The 16448-nt window shown below is 41.4% G+C and overlaps 1 protein-coding gene across 6 annotated transcripts in view; it reads left to right on the forward strand.

Annotated features, from left to right (window-relative positions):
- LOC138748566 (ATP-binding cassette sub-family C member 9-like) overlaps nt 1–16448 on the forward strand; it is a 189907-nt gene that overhangs the window by 118694 nt on the left and 54765 nt on the right. For all 6 annotated transcript variants that reach the window (XR_011348162.1, XM_069908983.1, XM_069908987.1 and 3 more), the window contains exons 26-33: nt 3499–3737; nt 4308–4465; nt 6198–6267; nt 8888–9045; nt 10806–10898; nt 11740–11842; nt 12473–12586; nt 13267–13387. Coding sequence is in view for 5 of the 6 variants with exons in the window: in XM_069908983.1 (XP_069765084.1) it covers nt 3499–3737; nt 4308–4465; nt 6198–6267; nt 8888–9045; nt 10806–10898; nt 11740–11842; nt 12473–12586; nt 13267–13387 (1056 nt within the window). In the remaining variant the exon portion in view is untranslated. The remainder of the gene's footprint in view (nt 1–3498; nt 3738–4307; nt 4466–6197; nt 6268–8887; nt 9046–10805; nt 10899–11739; nt 11843–12472; nt 12587–13266; nt 13388–16448) is intronic.

Below are 16448 nucleotides of genomic sequence, written 5' to 3' on the forward strand. Positions count from 1 at the left end.
TGGAGTCTTTGTGTTTCTGTGGGTGCATTCTTGGTGCTGATGTACTGACAATTATCAGCTTCTATCTGGCATCCCCACCTTTGCCAACTGCAGGTCCTGTCTACTCTGGTCTAGACTTACTCAAACCAGTTTCAGACAAGCAAGTGTGGAGACGTCTGGGGAAATTCTCGAACTCTCTCAGCTACATCTCTGGATCAGGCAAATGGCAGACCGCCTGCAATGATTGAAATGAGAGCAGAACCAAAACCTACTAAAGTTCTAGCATGTTTCTTGCTGGCAACCATCTTCTAGTTTGGTTAGGAGGGAGGGCTACTTTTCTCTTCTGCTCTACTGCTACCACCTCCATCTTCTATGCCACCAACACTACCATGCCAGGGTCATGTTTATTCAGGACTTCCATGAATATCATAAACATTCGAACTAGGATGATATTGAAAAGCAACAGCAGAAATCTTACTAGCAGGTAAAACATCAGTAGAGTTCCTCATATCCAAAGCCTTTTAGAACCAAATATACCCAATACAGTATTTATGAGGATGTTGCCAGGACTTGAGAGGCCTGAACTATTGGGAGATGTTAAGCAGACTAGGGTTTTATTCTTTGGAGTGCAGGAAGATGAGAAGTGATCTCACAGGGGTATACAAAATCATGGGAAATAGATTGGATGAATGCAGAGTCTTTTGTCCAGAGCAGGGGAATCGATAACTAGAGGACATAGGTTTAAGGTGGGGGAGTGGGGAATAAAGTTGACAGGCATCTGAGGAATATCATATTTTTTTGAAACACGGAGGACAGATGGTGAGTGTATGGAACAGAGCCCTGGATGAGATGGTTGAGGCAGGTACTATTGCAATACTTTAAATAAAAAAATTGGATGGATACATGGATAGGATTAGTTTAGATCATTCAAATAAATATCTGTCTCCACCTTAAATATATCTGATGATTTGACTTTACCATCCTTGGGGAAAGAGAATTTAGGTCAATCATGCCCTTTAAGAGAAGAGGTTTCTACTTATTTCACTTTGGACTGGCATCTTTTTTCTAACCTTGTCCCCTTTTTTGTGACTCATGGAAACATTTCAATGTCTGTTCTATCCATTTGCCCCTTGAGATCTTACACATTTGAATTTAGCCTCACCAATGTACAACTTCACCATCACATCACAACTCCTTGTTCAATGCTTTGGTTTATGAAGGCCAATGTTCCAGAAGCTCTCATTACAACTTACAAAGTGCAACACCTCACATTTGTCTGCATAATATTCCATTTTGCGGATAATTTTTCCAGCTGTCCCTCAGTAAGCTTTGAAAGCCTTCTCGCTGTTCACTACGCCTCCGTCTGCAAACTTGTTTCTTCAATTTACCACATTATCATCCAGATCATCAATATAGATGATAAATAATAATGGACCCAGCACCAATCCTTGAGGCACACCACAAGTCACAAGCCTCCAGTCAGAGGGGCAATCATCCACTACTCTTTGGCTTCTCCCGTAAAGCCAATGTTTAATCCAATTTACTACCTCACCATGAACACCGAGCAATTGAACCTTCCTGACTAACCATCCATGCAGGACCTTGTCAAATGTCCATGTAGACAATAGCCATGGCCTTTCCTTCAATATTTGCAGTAATCTCCTTGAAAAACTGCATAAGATTAGTTAAACAAAAGCCGCAATGCACAAAGCCATGTTGACTATCCCTAATCACTCCACGTCTATCCAAATACATGAATATCCAATCTCTTAGAACACCTTCTAATAAGTTGACCATGACGGATGTCAGGCTCACCAGCCTATAATTTCCTGGATTATTTTTAGAACCTTCTTTAAACAACGGAACAACGTGGGCTACCATCCAATCCTCCAGCACCTCACCCATGACTAAGGACATGATAAATATTCTTCCTCTAGCTTCTCTGAAGGTTCGAGGGAATGGCTTGTCAGGCTCTGGAGATTTATCCCCCTTTATTTGCCTTAAAACATCAAGCTCCTCCTCCTCTTTAATCTTTATTAGTTCCATGATCTCACTGATCGTTTGCCTCACTTGCACAGACTTGTACCAGTTTCCTGAGTAAATACAGATGCTAAAACCTATTTAAGATCTCTCCCATCTCTTTTGGCTCCATACGTAGCTGACCTCTCTGATCTTCAAAAGGACCAATTTGTTCCTCGCTATCCTTTTTGCTCTTAATATAGCTATAGAAGTCCTTAGGATTTTCCCTCACTTTGTCTGCCAAAAGAACCTCATGTCTTCTTTTAGCAGTCCTGGTTTCTTTCTTAATTTTTTTTTCTTGCATTTTTATACTCTCAAAGTACCTCATTTGCCTACACCTTCTTCTTAACCAAATCCCCAATATCCCTCAAAAATCAAAGTTCCCCATGCCACAGATGGCATTATGATCACTGGACCCAAAGTGTTCCCCTATATATACTGTACTTCTGTCACCTGTCCGGTCTTGTTCCCTAATAGGAGATCCAGGTTTGCATTTACCCTAATTTGTACCTCTATGTTTTGATTTAGAAAAATTTCCAGAATGCATTTGCCAAACTCCAAACCATTCAGCCTTTTTGATACCCCTGTACCTCCTTCGTGATGGTAGTGGGTCACAGATACTGTGGATGGATGGAAAGGGTTTTCAAAAATTATTTGAGTTCTATTCATGCAGAGATCCCAGTGAATGTTGTTAGTAAAGGAAGAAGAGAGAAAGCTCTGTCTGTTGCATGCTGTTTGCGTTGCTTGGCATGTAACAGTTTGATCCCTTACACTGTATGGTTTCATGAGCAGAAAGGGAATGAGATACATTCAGAATAGAAGATTACAAGTAAACCCCTCTCCCCCTCCAAGAAATTAGAGATGCTGGGAGTCAACTAAAATCATCAAGACTCAAACTGAGAAGTTTTTGTCGAATACTGGCCCAACTCCACCCCTCACCCTCCCCAGTTCACAAATCCCCCAACTGCCCTCTGTCTCACCCCTCTCATCCTCTCCTCCTTATACTGAGAATCTCTTCTCTCCACAATCCGTCTTGATGAAGGGCTCTGGCCTGAAATGTTGATCATCTTTACCTCCTACTTGTGCTGCTTGATGTATAAAGTTTTTTGTTTGATTGAGATTCCAGCATCTGCAGTAACGATAGGAGCAGTCAGCTCGATCACAATCCACGAGAATCTGCGGCAGGGTCAAATTGCTGAATGACTTGGACTTCTACATTTTGATACAAAAAGCAATCACAAAATTATTGCTTTTGGAAGGAAGCATCTATGTTTATCAAAACCAGCTAAATTGTCCTCTCTTTTGCAATATCATTTAAAACAAAAAAATTTTTCAAATGATTTGTTTGCACATTGGTACGAGTTCATATTTTTCAGTCTGTTCGATGCATTTCATTATTTTCATGTACTTACAAAGCAATATTTAGTGTGAAGCTAATGACATATTCAAGATATAATATCAGCCAAAATAAACATTGTTTCTTTCATGGGTTGAGTATAGAAGAAGATGAAGAAGATGATGAAGATAACATGTCGACGGTGATGAGGCTTCGGACAAAAATGCCTTGGCGAGCTTTCTGGAGATATCTGACCTCAGGAGGGTTCCTACTACTCTTCTTGCTCATTAGTTCCAAGTTACTGAAGCATTCTGTCATGGTGGCCATTGACATTTGGCTGGCAAAGTGGACATCTGTGCACATGACCCCAACATCATCAAATAACAATGCAGTTATGGATAAGGTAGAGCCTTTTTCTCTAAGTGGGTTGGCGTTGTGCCAAGTAAAGACTGAAATTGATATATTTCAGTTAGGTGTGGATGTTGGTTGACAATCCATGAAGATGGGTTATCTGTCTGGTCCAGTTAAAATTTTGTAGCTTTCTGAAGTCTCCTTTCAATCTCCTCAGTTGACGTAAATGTAAACTGAATTGACCTAATCTCTTTTGCTATGTCAATCCTACCTTCCAGGAAATAATCTGCTCAATTTGAATGCAATATTATTTATAATGGGAGATTAATGCCTGCAATATCATTTTAAAAACGAGGAAGGACAAGTTGCCATTTTATGACTCAGTGAAACTCTTCAAACAAAAATGTTGATTATATTACTGTGAAGATTGACAGTGTAAACTACAGCTTCCGTTATGAAAAATATTCCTATTTTTAAAAATATCTGATGGACAGTTTAGAAATTTTAGATTCTGATGTTGCAATTTGAAAGGCTGAATAATGATTATCTAATCAGGTTGATTTCCCAAGGAGTTTATTAATTCTGTGGGGATTCTCTTTACGAATGTATTTATGCTCCTTAGGCTGACCAAAATTACTATAAAGTGTGGTACAGCCTCTTGTGCAGTGTGGGGATCATTCTGTGCTTAATCACGTCTCTGACTGTGGAATGGATGGGTCTAACAGCAGCCAGAAATCTGCATCGTAATCTCCTAAACAAGATCATCCTAGCACCAGTGAGGTAACGTGTAATAAAGTCTTGAATTATATTAATGACATATTCAAGATATATCTTGAATACTAATAGAGCAATAATAATGACCTGGCAACTTTTATTCAAATGTCTCCAAGCCATGTAGGGAAATGTTAATGCTGATCAAGAAGGCCTGTTTTAAGAGTGTCTCAATAGAAGAGAGTAAGAGAGAGAGGGGGAAGACAGAGAGAGAGAAAATTAATTAAGGAATTTATTTCACAACCCATCTGGACTCTTCTTATCTGGAGGTATGTTCTTGGTGTGGAGCTAACCAGAAAGCAACCTTGTGGACAAAGAAGGTTGATGTACATGGAGGGACTGGGGCAATTAGAACTGGAGCAGAGATCAATGAGAGGGAATTTCAGAAATCCATCAAATTCCAACTGGGAAAGACAGACTAGACACAGAAAGGATGTTCTCAACAACTAGAGAGTCAGAACCAGAGTTTACAGCTCCAAGACTGGGAGAATGTCATTTGGAACAGAAAACCTGACAGTATCTCTAATTTCTTGGAGGGGGAGAGTGGTGTAGTTGCGGAACTCTCTAACACTGAAGACCATGGAGCTAAATCATTGCAAGGAGGTAGCTGCATATCTTATGATAAAGAGTTCAAAAGGTAAGGGGTGGAGGGGAAATAGGAACAGGACAACCTATCTTGGACCCACAACACCTCCTCATTAGGAAGAAAGGCACAGGAGCGCCGTCACTTCCTAAGGAGGTTGAGAAGGGCAAGACTACCAGCCCCCATTTAGGCAGTATTATACAGGAGCACAATTGAGTGTCCTGTCTGGCTGCATTATTGTCTGATAAGCATCAGACCAGGTCAATACAGAGGATCATAAAAAACATCTGAGAAGATCGCTGAGATCTCCCTTTCCTCTATTGACAACATTCACTGAGACCGTAGTTGAAATAGTGTTCAAAGGATTATTGAGGACCCTTTCCATCCAGCACACAGTATTTTTGACCCACTACCCACTGCCAGGCTGGGCAATGGCTTCTCCTGCAGGCTGTGAGATTGATGTATACTGTAACCAAGTAATCATTCCAAAGTATTTATAGATATTTATTTTATAAGTATAACTTTATGTATATGTGTGCTTATTGCTGTCTATTGCCTGTGTATATGTGTGTGCAATGTGGGTTGGAGAATGCTGTTTCGTCTGATTGTATACATACAATCAAATGGCAATAAACTAGAACTTGGGTACCGAAGTGGATCAAATTTTATCATCCAATTTCTTATGTTTCTCTCTTCACATCTTCCAACAAAGTGAGCATTTCCTCCAGTAAGTTGTTTAAGAAGATTGCTTGTAAAACTTGGCCACTTGCTTATTATTGTCCAATTCACACCAGCAAAATCTACTCTTGTATGTGAAAACCTTCAAAGGAGGGTATAGAGCCTGCCCACGTTCCCTTGTATTTAAAACTTTTCAAGGTGGGGAAAGAAGCCTGGCAATGAAATGGAATATAAATATTCTAACTGAAATATTTATCTGGTCCTATATTGCAATATAATGACTAATTATGGAATGCATCCTTATAACTTTGAGAAATACCAAAACCACCATCAGTCCTTTTGAATCAAGAGGAAATTGAGAGTTAATGCCCTAATTGTTTTTAATATTATTGCTATGAAACTTCAAGGCTACATATTTGGGATTCATTCTCCATTTCAATCAATTAACTTATGTGTTAACCATGTTTTCTCATTCTTCAGATTCTTTGACTTGACGCCACTTGGCCAAATCCTCAACCGTTTCTCTGCGGACACAAACATAATAGATCAGGTATGATTATCAATTGCAACCAATGGGATAGACTTGCATTCACTTAAGTACAGAGGATTAAAGATGATTTGGATGGTTAAGATGATTAAAGAATTTGATAATGTAGGAAGATGATAACTGTTTTCAGTTGCAGGGCAGTTAGAATGAGAGTCTGAAAGTAGGTAGATGCTTTCTGACATCGATCAAGGCCGGCATATGATCGAGTGGCAGAACAACTGGCTCCCATTCCTATGTGCTTCTATCCTCTTAAGGCACAGTTAGCACAAAGATACTGCACCATTAGCTACCTGGTTTCGAATCCAGTGCTCTCTGTACGGAGTTTGTATGTGAACCTCATGACCTGCGTGGGGTTTCTCCAGTTGCTCTGGTTTCCTCCCACCCTTCAAAATGCGTGGGGTTGGTAGGTTAATTGGTTGTAATTGGGCTACACAGGTTTTATGGGCCAGAAGAGTCTTCTACCCTGCTGTATTGTTTTTTTTAAAAAAAATCCGAAATAGAGTTCAACATTTAAACTGAACAACAGGCTGTCTGATCAGTATCCTGGTTGGAATTAGGAAGTTTTGTCGTTGGCTTAAATCCCCAGCAGCTATTTTAAGCATGGCTCTGCAAAATTTGCTGCTTGCACGATAGCTGTTCCTTACTCTGGTCCAAGCTCCTGTTACAGTATTTAGGTTAGACTGTTCATGTGTGACTTGAAATATGTGCATTCTCTCAACTAAATATTAGATTAAATTTAAAGGCTGATTTGGTGTGTAATTGTGAGTTGGAATGAAACCAAATGGAATGACATTTCCAAATTTAGACTCAGCAGGAGAAATGGTATTAAATCATCTCCACAATAAAGTTAGAAAATGAAAACAATCTCAAATGCTTAAAGATATCTCCACGATACTTTGCAAACGGTACACCTAAATCACCAGCAATTGGCCTGCTGTTGCGGACCGTGACGGACCCATTTGGTTTGCAAGTGGTGCAGTAAAACAACTATGAGCAAGACTGTCTGGGTAAAGAAATTCCTGGTCACCTCTGAATCTGAATCAGTCAGGTTTTACTGCCATGGACATCTGTCACAAAATTTGTGGTTTTGCAACTGCAGTAATGTGTATTACAGATGAAAAATCGCTATAAATTACATTTCCGTAAATACAACATTTAACCACAAATAATTAGTGCACAAGAGAGAAAAAAAAGTGAGGTGGCGCCTGTAGATTCATTGCCCATTCATTAATCTGATGGCGGAGGGAAAGAAGCTGTTTTTATAACATTGGTGGTGTGCCCTCGGGCTTGAGTGCCTTTTTCCTGATGGTAGCAGTGAGAAAAGGCCTGGATGTGAGGGACCTTGATGAGAGGGGTTGCTGTTTTGAAACACTGCCTCTTAAAGGTGTCCATAATGGAGTGAAGATATGCCCCTGGTAGTGCTGGCTAAGTGTACAATCCAATGTTGCCTTTTCCTGTGCATTACTGTCTGAATGCTTTCCACAGTACACCTGTAGAGATTAGCAAGAGGTTATGATAAACCAAATCTCCTCAAACTCCTTTACTGTTGAGCCTTCTTCATGATTGCATCAACATGATATATCTTCAGAGATGTTGACACCCAGGAATTTGAAGTTCCTTACCCTCTCCACTACTAACCCCCCCCTTGATGAGGACTGGTTTGTATTCTCCTGGTTATTCCTTACTGAAGTCCATAATCAGTTCCTTAGTTTTGCTAAAGTTGAGTGCAAGGTTGTTGACCTATCTCACTCCTACTGTCTGTGATTCTGCCGATAACTGTGGTGTCATCGGCAATTTTGTAGATAGCATTGGAATTGTGCCTGGCCACACAGTCATGGGTGTAGAGAGAGTAGAGCAGTGAGCTAAGCATGCATCCTTGAGTTGCGCCTGTGTGTATCATCAGTGAGGAGGAGAACATTGTTTCCAATTCATACTGACTGTGGTCTTCTGATGAGGAAGTCAAGGATCCAGGGGTGGGTGCAGAGGCTCAGAGTTTGGAGATCTTGTCGACCAGCACTGAGGGGATGATGGTGTTGAAAGCTGAGCTGTAATCGATGAAAAGCAGCCTGATGTGCATGTCGCTGTTGTCTAGGTGATCCAGGGCTGAGTGGAGAGCCAGTGAGATTGCATCATACGAATGATTGTGGTGGTAGGCGAATTGCAGTGGGTCCTGTACAAGTTTCGAACAGTAGGAGGAAACCAGAATCCTTGGAGGAAACCCATGCAGACGTGGGAAGAAGGTTCCAACTCTTTACAGACAGTGCGGGATTCGAACCCCAGCCCTGATCGCTGGCATTGTAAAATCATTGTGTAAATCGCTACGCCAACTGTGCTGCCTTTTTTAGGCAGATCTAAAGCAAACGTTTATAGCTTCTTTATTGGTAAAGGGTTTCAAAGGTTATGGGGAGAAGGCTGGAGAATGGGGATGAGAGGAAAATATATTAGCCATAATTGAATGGTGGTGTAGACAAATGGGCTGAATGGTCTCATTCCATTGCTTTGTCTTGGGGGTTAACCAGAGCCATGAGGGGTCTGATGCGCATCAAAATGACATATTGTGAAATATGATCAAAAGGGTTGATGTGAGAGATGGGAATTACAATCGTTCGCTCTTTCTACACAGCATATTCCACCGACACTGGAGTCCTTGACCAGATCAACCTTCCTCTGCCTGTCAGCTATCGGTGTCCTTTCATACGTCACACCAATCTTCCTTGTGGCTTTATTACCTTTTGGTGTTGCCTTCTACTTTATTCAGAAGTACTTTCGAGTTGCTTCAAAGTGAGTAGCGATCAACATAGAAGTTTTTGAAACTAAGGCACAGTGTAAGAGTTTATTGTCATATACACAAGTACAATGCACAGATGCATTGAAATTTTGATATGATAGGTACAAGTATCAAGTACGAATGATACTCCAACAATAGTGTTAAACTTTGTAATTGTTTAAGTTGATCAGATACTTATAGGTGAGGCCTGTCACTTTCTATATTGAGTATGTTCTGATTATCTAACTTGGCCTAGAATTCAACCACAGAGTCTGCAAGAAATGCACTAGATAGTTTCTTTAATCGACAGAAAGGATTTCAGACATAGAGTGTAATTTGACTGCATTGCATGCATGTGTCAGTGCTATCATTGGGATGAATTTCTAAGTAATTAGGCTGAACAGAGTGAGCCTAATTGCTGAGAATGTGGTTGATGTCATTGGTGAAACAGACTCTCAGACTTGTCTGGTTTCCAAGAATTCAACACCAAATTGCAGGGTTGACGTTTCTCACTTAGAGGAAAGAAAGGGACTTGGCATCTTGCATGAAGTTGCCTTTTGCCTGCCTTACATTTCTCATATTATTGTTTGGATGGTACATTTCATAGTGACCCAAACTGAAACAAAATTTTGTAGCTGAAGAAAATGTAACAAAAAAATTCATCCAGGTTATGTTTTATCTTTTCATCTTTTTTCCCTGGAGTTTTCTGTATTTAATAAAATGCAAAAATGCTTATCAAAAGAAAAGGCCAAAAATTATTTACAGATTGGGACAAATACTTCAGCCTTTTAATTAAATAATTCAATTCCTATTAAGATTTACCAGAGCTATAATTTGGAGAGTATTTCTGCTGCATTTTGCACAGAAGTTATGCATAAAAGATATTTTATGGGTGTTTGATGGTGGCTTCACCCATTGGGAAACAAGTCTGGGTAATTCCCAGACTTGGGAATATGACAATGCCTTATTGAATTTCACGTCACTATTTCCCACTGACAGGAGTTGGTTCCAAAGGCCACAACTAAGCATCTTTGATGCTGATGGTGGAAATGAGGAGTAAACCATGCAACAAGTTGGGAGCCAAATGAGATTTAAAAGGATCCCCCTTGTGATATTGCTTCTCTCACACTGACTTTACCCCCTTCCCCCACCTCCCTTTTACATTTTATAGATTGCAGCATCTGTAACCCTTCAGTACAGGATAATGTTAACTGCCCTGTGCTGATCACTATGTCAATACCATGGGGACTGGGCTGAGTTCTGCCAATCGGTTGTGCTTAGCTTAAAAATCCAGCACTTGCAGTCTCCCGTGTGTGGCTGCAGCCACTCCAGTGCCCGGGAGGAGAAACTCGGATGGTCAAGCAATATCATTATAGTGTAATGCACTGATGTTGCATTGACTCCGGCAATCGCAGCATCTTCAGCTTTCATGTTTAACTTTAGATTCCATGTGTTAGATTTGTTTTCTTTGTGTTTAAAAATAAATGCTCACCCATTTAAGTCAAAGATGAGGTGAAACCTTTTTCTCTCAGTCATTGGTTTTAGAACTCCCTTTGCCAAAGGACTGTGGAATCAGAGTATGTATTTAAATCAGGGGTTGATGAATTCTTGAGGGGGAGGCTGAAAGTTTATTGGGTGGAGATTAGACTGAGTTAAATGGCAGAGCAGTTTCAGGGGTTGTATAGCTCGCTGCTATCCCCACATCTTATGCTTGTATTTATAACCATGTCTTGGAGCGTCTTAACTCTTTTTCTTCAATTATAAACTTGTGAAGGGATCTTCAAGAGCTGGATGACAGTACGCAGTTACCTCTGCTGTGCCATTTTTCAGAAACCGCAGAAGGGCTCACAACAATCCGAGCATTCCGGTAAGACGGTGGGGGCTCATGCCGGGTGATGCTGCTGCTCGGTCTTTCTGCTCTGCAAACTGCAGTGGCCTCGCGTTCACTCTCGGGCAGAATCTGCCAGTGGGTTATCTATTGTGCTTCCCAGCTATGACTGTTTGGGATGGTGGGACATTAGGCGATACAGGTGCAGACACTGGGCTACATCTGCTCCTCAAATAGGGGGACTCGGTGAGTAGGGAATAAAAGGGTGTCACATTTGAGAGCCCTTAAAAATATCATTTCAGTTTATAACCCATTAAGTGAATCCCAGAGTCAACACACTTCCAGCTTTACCTCTGTATAGCTCTTGGTGCAGATGAGATTGCTCACTTTGAATGAGAGCAATAACAGATTGCCCATTTTTTTGTGTCCCTTTGATCTTCAACCCACTGGAACTGAATAATCTACTGGGGTAAGGGTAAATTCACTTTTAGCTCTGCCTAGCACTTACCTTGCAGAGGTGGATTCTGACAGGGTTGTGGTGAACAGACTGAGGTTCATCAGGAAACTTACGCAGCCATGAGACTCTCTATCAAAAGCGAGAGCATTTTTAATTCTTCCACAACAAAAAAAAACATTTAATTGAGCTGGACAGACCCTAACTTGAAGTCAAATTAAGCTGTTTTCATCAGGAAACTTACGCAGCCATGAGACTCTCTATCAAAAGCGAGAGCATTTTTAATTCTTCCACAACAAAAAAAAAACATTTAATTGAGCTGGACAGACCCTAACTTGAAGTCAAATTAAGCTGTTGAAAATGAGTTCCCGTATCCAGCTAAGAAATAATATATTAATTTGAAAGAAGGAATCTGTTTTGTTGCAGACACGAATCCAGGTTCAAGCAGCGCATGTTGGAGCTAACTGATGCCAATAACATCACCTACTTGTTCCTGTCAGCTGCCAATAGATGGCTGGAGGTTAGAACGGTACGAGAGACTGATTTATATTCAATGTGCTTACAATCGTAAGCTATAGAAAATGTAAACAAACCGCGTGTCAGTACTGCTAAATGTTAAAATAATACAGGCATCCTTTGAAGTCTCTTTAAGAGGACTCATCCAGTCCAGCACTTTACAGTATTGAGGAACAGTTGAATCTTTTCATATTGCTAATGCACACCGCTTCCTCACAGTCAGGAAATCTTGTCATCTTCCATGGAGTCAAGTTATACCCTTTATTTTCCTTATTTTTAGTTCAATTCAAGGTTATATTTGCCAGGAGTTTATGTGGTATGAATGGGCATTGTACATCTGTAAAGGGAGAAACCAAGAAAAAAACCTGTCGCTGATCAACATTGGCAGAATTTTTAGATGTAAACCTGGCTCCGTTCCTGGTCTGTTGTGCTAACAATGAGCAGCTACGGCGTATGTTTTTATCATATCTTTCCAGTGAAGTCATAAGGTTCCAGAAAGAATTATTGGACGGTTCGGCAGCAACTGTTAATGTTTCCATCTGTAAGGTCATGAGGCGAGTCGAGTGTAATCTTTTAATGGTTAATTACCAATAGCCTGTTATATGAGTGTAAACTGATACATTCTTTCCATTGAAATAAACAGGATTACCTTGGTGCCTACATTGTACTTACTGCAGCTTTGGCTTCCATTATGTTTTCCTCTTACTACAATCTTTCATCAGGCCTTATAGGATTTGGCCTTACCTATGCACTGACGGTAAGTTGAATTGTTTGTCAAATACAGTGGCCCCTCAATTCCCTGTCTGTCTCCACTACTGCACAAGGTAGCACCAAAAGTTTCTAAAGTATTTCAATTGGTTGTGCAGAACTAATGCTGTACCTGTGGTGTGCTTTTTGTTTGCTCCGTTAGATAAGTCTTGTCCACGTATTAACTTGGTTTTCATTAAAGTTAATGTCTAACTGAAACTTGAAGCCTTATTAAAGCAGCATGTGGCATAAAAGGAGGCAAATGGTGAAGTCCCTCATTGGGTCGGGAGTCTTCATGTAGGATCACGACCCAAAATCTTGATCATTTCTGACTACACAGATGCTGCCTGACCCACTCCAGCAGTTTGCCTTTTTCATTTGACAAAAGAAATTGCTCAGTATGTGTACTTTTTTCCAAAGAGGGGCCTCATAAATTGAGAAAACTCCCATTACGTTTTGATATGATCTTGCATATCCAGTTCCGTCTCTTGGGTGGACCAGACTGATTCAATAACACCCTTTCAAAGAAGAACAAGGGACGTTCGCCTTTGTCAAGGCCAATACTTACACACAAATCAGATGATTTATGACACATCTTTATTATTTTCAGCAACTGTCCTTTGATAACTAACCCAATTATGCTTTAGAGCATCCTGGAAGACACAATTTAAATGTATTTTTCTCAAATAGGTATGTAATTATCTCAACTGGGTGGTAAGGAACCTGGCGGATCTGGAAGTTCAGATGGGAGCAGTGAAGAAGGTCAACAGTTTCCTGAACATTGAGAGTGAGAATTACGAAGGAACCATGGGTAGGTTCAGAAGTGTATCATGTTCCTTTGAATTGGAACCTAGAAGCAAAAATATAATAATAAATATTGGTGTGTTCTTGTTAAAGTGAACTCGTGTATTACTAAGTAAATTTTATTCTGCTTTCATACTTGGGAATCAAGTGTGGTTGACTCCAGTGTCACATCAGAGGGACCATTCTTCCCCTGGAGGTTCAAGCAGCTAGTGTCCAGAATTGAGGTAGAACACGAAAATCTATATACAGTGTGGTTGAAGTAAAACAATGCTGGAGAAACTCAGCAGGTCAAACAGTGTCCTTTATATAGCAAAGGTAAAAATACATAAGTGACGCTTTGGTCTTGAGCCCTTCAACAAGGTATGGGAAAAATATCAGCAGGCGTCCGAACAAGAAAGTTGGGAGGGGGAGGTGTGGTCGCAAAGGGAGGAGGTGATAGGTGGAGATGGGAGGGAGGGGACAGCAGCGATTGATGGGAGGAGAGATGGCTAGGTGAATAGAGAGGGGAGGGAGAAGGGGTAGCAGAGATCAACAGAAATAGGAAAAGTTAATGTTAATGCAATCTGGCTGGAGAGTTCCCAGATGGCAAATCAGGTGTTCATCCAATTTGGGGGTGGTCTTGGTGGGATAGTACATAAGGCCATGGACAGAGATGTGAGTGTGGGAGTGTGGCACAGAACTGAAATGGTTGATTACTGGGAGGTCTCTGCCACTGGTGTGGACTGAGTGAAGGTGCTCAACGAAGTGATCTCCCAATCTGCGCCCAGTCTCTCCGATGTAGAGAAGGTCACAGAGGGAGCACTGGATGTAGTAAATCAGTCCCGTGGATATACAAGTAAAGTGTTGCTTTACTGGAAAGGCCTGTTTAGGGTCCCGGCCTATAGTGAGGGAGGAAGTGTCCATAGGAGAAGGTACCAGTGGTGGGGGGGGGGCAGATGTTGTGATAGGTTGGGAGGAATGGAGTCATGGGAGCACAAGGGAGTCATGGAGAGAGCAGTCCCTATGGAAGGCAGAGAGGGGAAGATATGTCTGGTAGTGGGATCCTGTTGTAAGTGCTGGAAATTCCAGAGGATGATGTGGATGCTGATGGGTGGTAGGTGAGGATGGGGAGGGGGTTTATCTGGGGACAGAGGGGGCCAGTGCAGATGAAGGAAATGGAGGAGATGCAAGAGGGATGAGTTGATGGTGGTGGAGGGGAAGCTACATCAATGGAAGAAGGCAGACATTTCAGAAGATCTGGATTAGAAGACCTCATCTTGACACCCGTTGAGACCGAAGCGGAGAAATTGAGAGAAGGAGATAGAATCCTTGCAGAGAACAGGGTGTGAGAAAGTGTAGTCCAGGTAGATGTGGGAGTTAGTGGGTTAATAACATACGATGATGGAAAGCTTGTTTCCCGAGATGGAGGCAGAGAGATCCAGGAAGGTGAGAGTATTGTCAGAGATGCACCAGGTGAGTTTGAGATCAGAGGCTGGCCGTGAAGTGAATGAAGTTGACAAGCTCATTGTGGATGCATGAGCCAGTCTCAATGTAGTCATCACTATGCCGGAGGAAGAGTTAAGGGGCTTTGCCTTTGTAGGGTTGCAGCATGGATTACTCCATAAAGCCCACAAACAGGCAGACAGGTACCCATTGTCCTCACTTTATACAACTTTTCCTTTAACTTATTTCACTTCCTCCAAATCTGCTAGCCTGCTCTCCTCGTTCCCCCTCTTTCCTCCTCCCCTTCCCTGTTCTCCTCCCCCCTTCCTTCTCTAATCACCTAGCCATCCCTCTTCTCCTTGATTGCTGGTGTCCCCTCCCTTCCTCCTCCACCTCCTGCCTTTGCAGATGCACCTCCCTGCCCCTACTCTTGCATGGATGTCTGCTGACACTTTTCCATACCTTGATGAAGGGCTCAAGCCCGGAATGTTGGTTGTGTGAAGGACACTGTTTGACCCGCGGAGTTTCTCCAGCGTTGTGTTTTTACAGTGTCCAGGACTAGTCAATTGTGAGAATGTCACAATTATCTTCACAATGCCATTTTACTTGCAATATCTGATCAGCATACAGAGATTGATTACAGTATCTGTGTGATGTTCCTTAGCCTCCAGTAACTGAACAAGTCAGCAAGAACATAACAGATAGAACCTAATGTGCAAAACTGTGACATTATTAATTTTGTTGCCTAAGATTGAAAAGCTGGATATTTTTGTATGATTAGAAATTGGGTGATGGTGTTGTTCAAAAGGACCTAAGTGTCAAGTGCTTTCCCAATCCCCGCCTTTATTCATCCGGCTCTCGCTGCTGCTCCACTCTGGCCAAGGACCATGCCAATGAAGACCGGCACCATCTCCAATTTATTTCAGGAACTTCTTTCTCCACATGCTTAAAGCAAATATGTGATTGTTATAGCAACACTGAAAAAGCAAAAAAAGGACTTAAGTGTCATTGTTTGACAGTCATGAAACTCTATTGCTGTCAATGTAGCAGATGTTTAGGAAGATGAAAAATATGTTGATCTTTATTATGAGAGGATTTTACCAGAGGAATAAAGAAGTGTTACTGCAATTTTATTGGGCCTTATTGAGACTATCTGGTGTATCGTGTGAAGTGTTGGTCTCCTACGTATAAAAAGAATGTATTTGGTACAGAGAGAGTGCTGCAAAGATTTATTGGAATTATTCCTGAATGTTAGGTTTGCAATATGGGGAGAGGATGAATAGGCTGGGCATATATATTCTGGAGTTTAGGAAAAGGAGAGGGGATCTCATCAGAACATGGTTTCTGTCGTACTCGACCAGTTGGATGTAGGATCAGTGTTTCCCATGGATGAGGAGTCTCGAGTTCCAGATTAGGTGGTGAATACAAATATAGGACATCAATAAGTTGGAAGGGACGCAGAGAAGATTCTCCAGGATTTTACTGGGACTGGAGGGCAAGAGCTATAGGGAAAGTTAGAAATGCTAAATCATCATTCCCCGGAGCATAGGAGGCTGAAAGATGATCTTGTAGAGGTCTGTAAAGTCAGAAAGTGAATAATCACTGTCCTTTTTCCCAAGTAGATGATTCTACAGTTGGAGGGCAAG

Source organism: Narcine bancroftii, chromosome 13, assembly GCF_036971445.1.
Source record: "Narcine bancroftii isolate sNarBan1 chromosome 13, sNarBan1.hap1, whole genome shotgun sequence".
Taxonomy (NCBI): Eukaryota; Metazoa; Chordata; class Chondrichthyes; order Torpediniformes; family Narcinidae; genus Narcine; species Narcine bancroftii.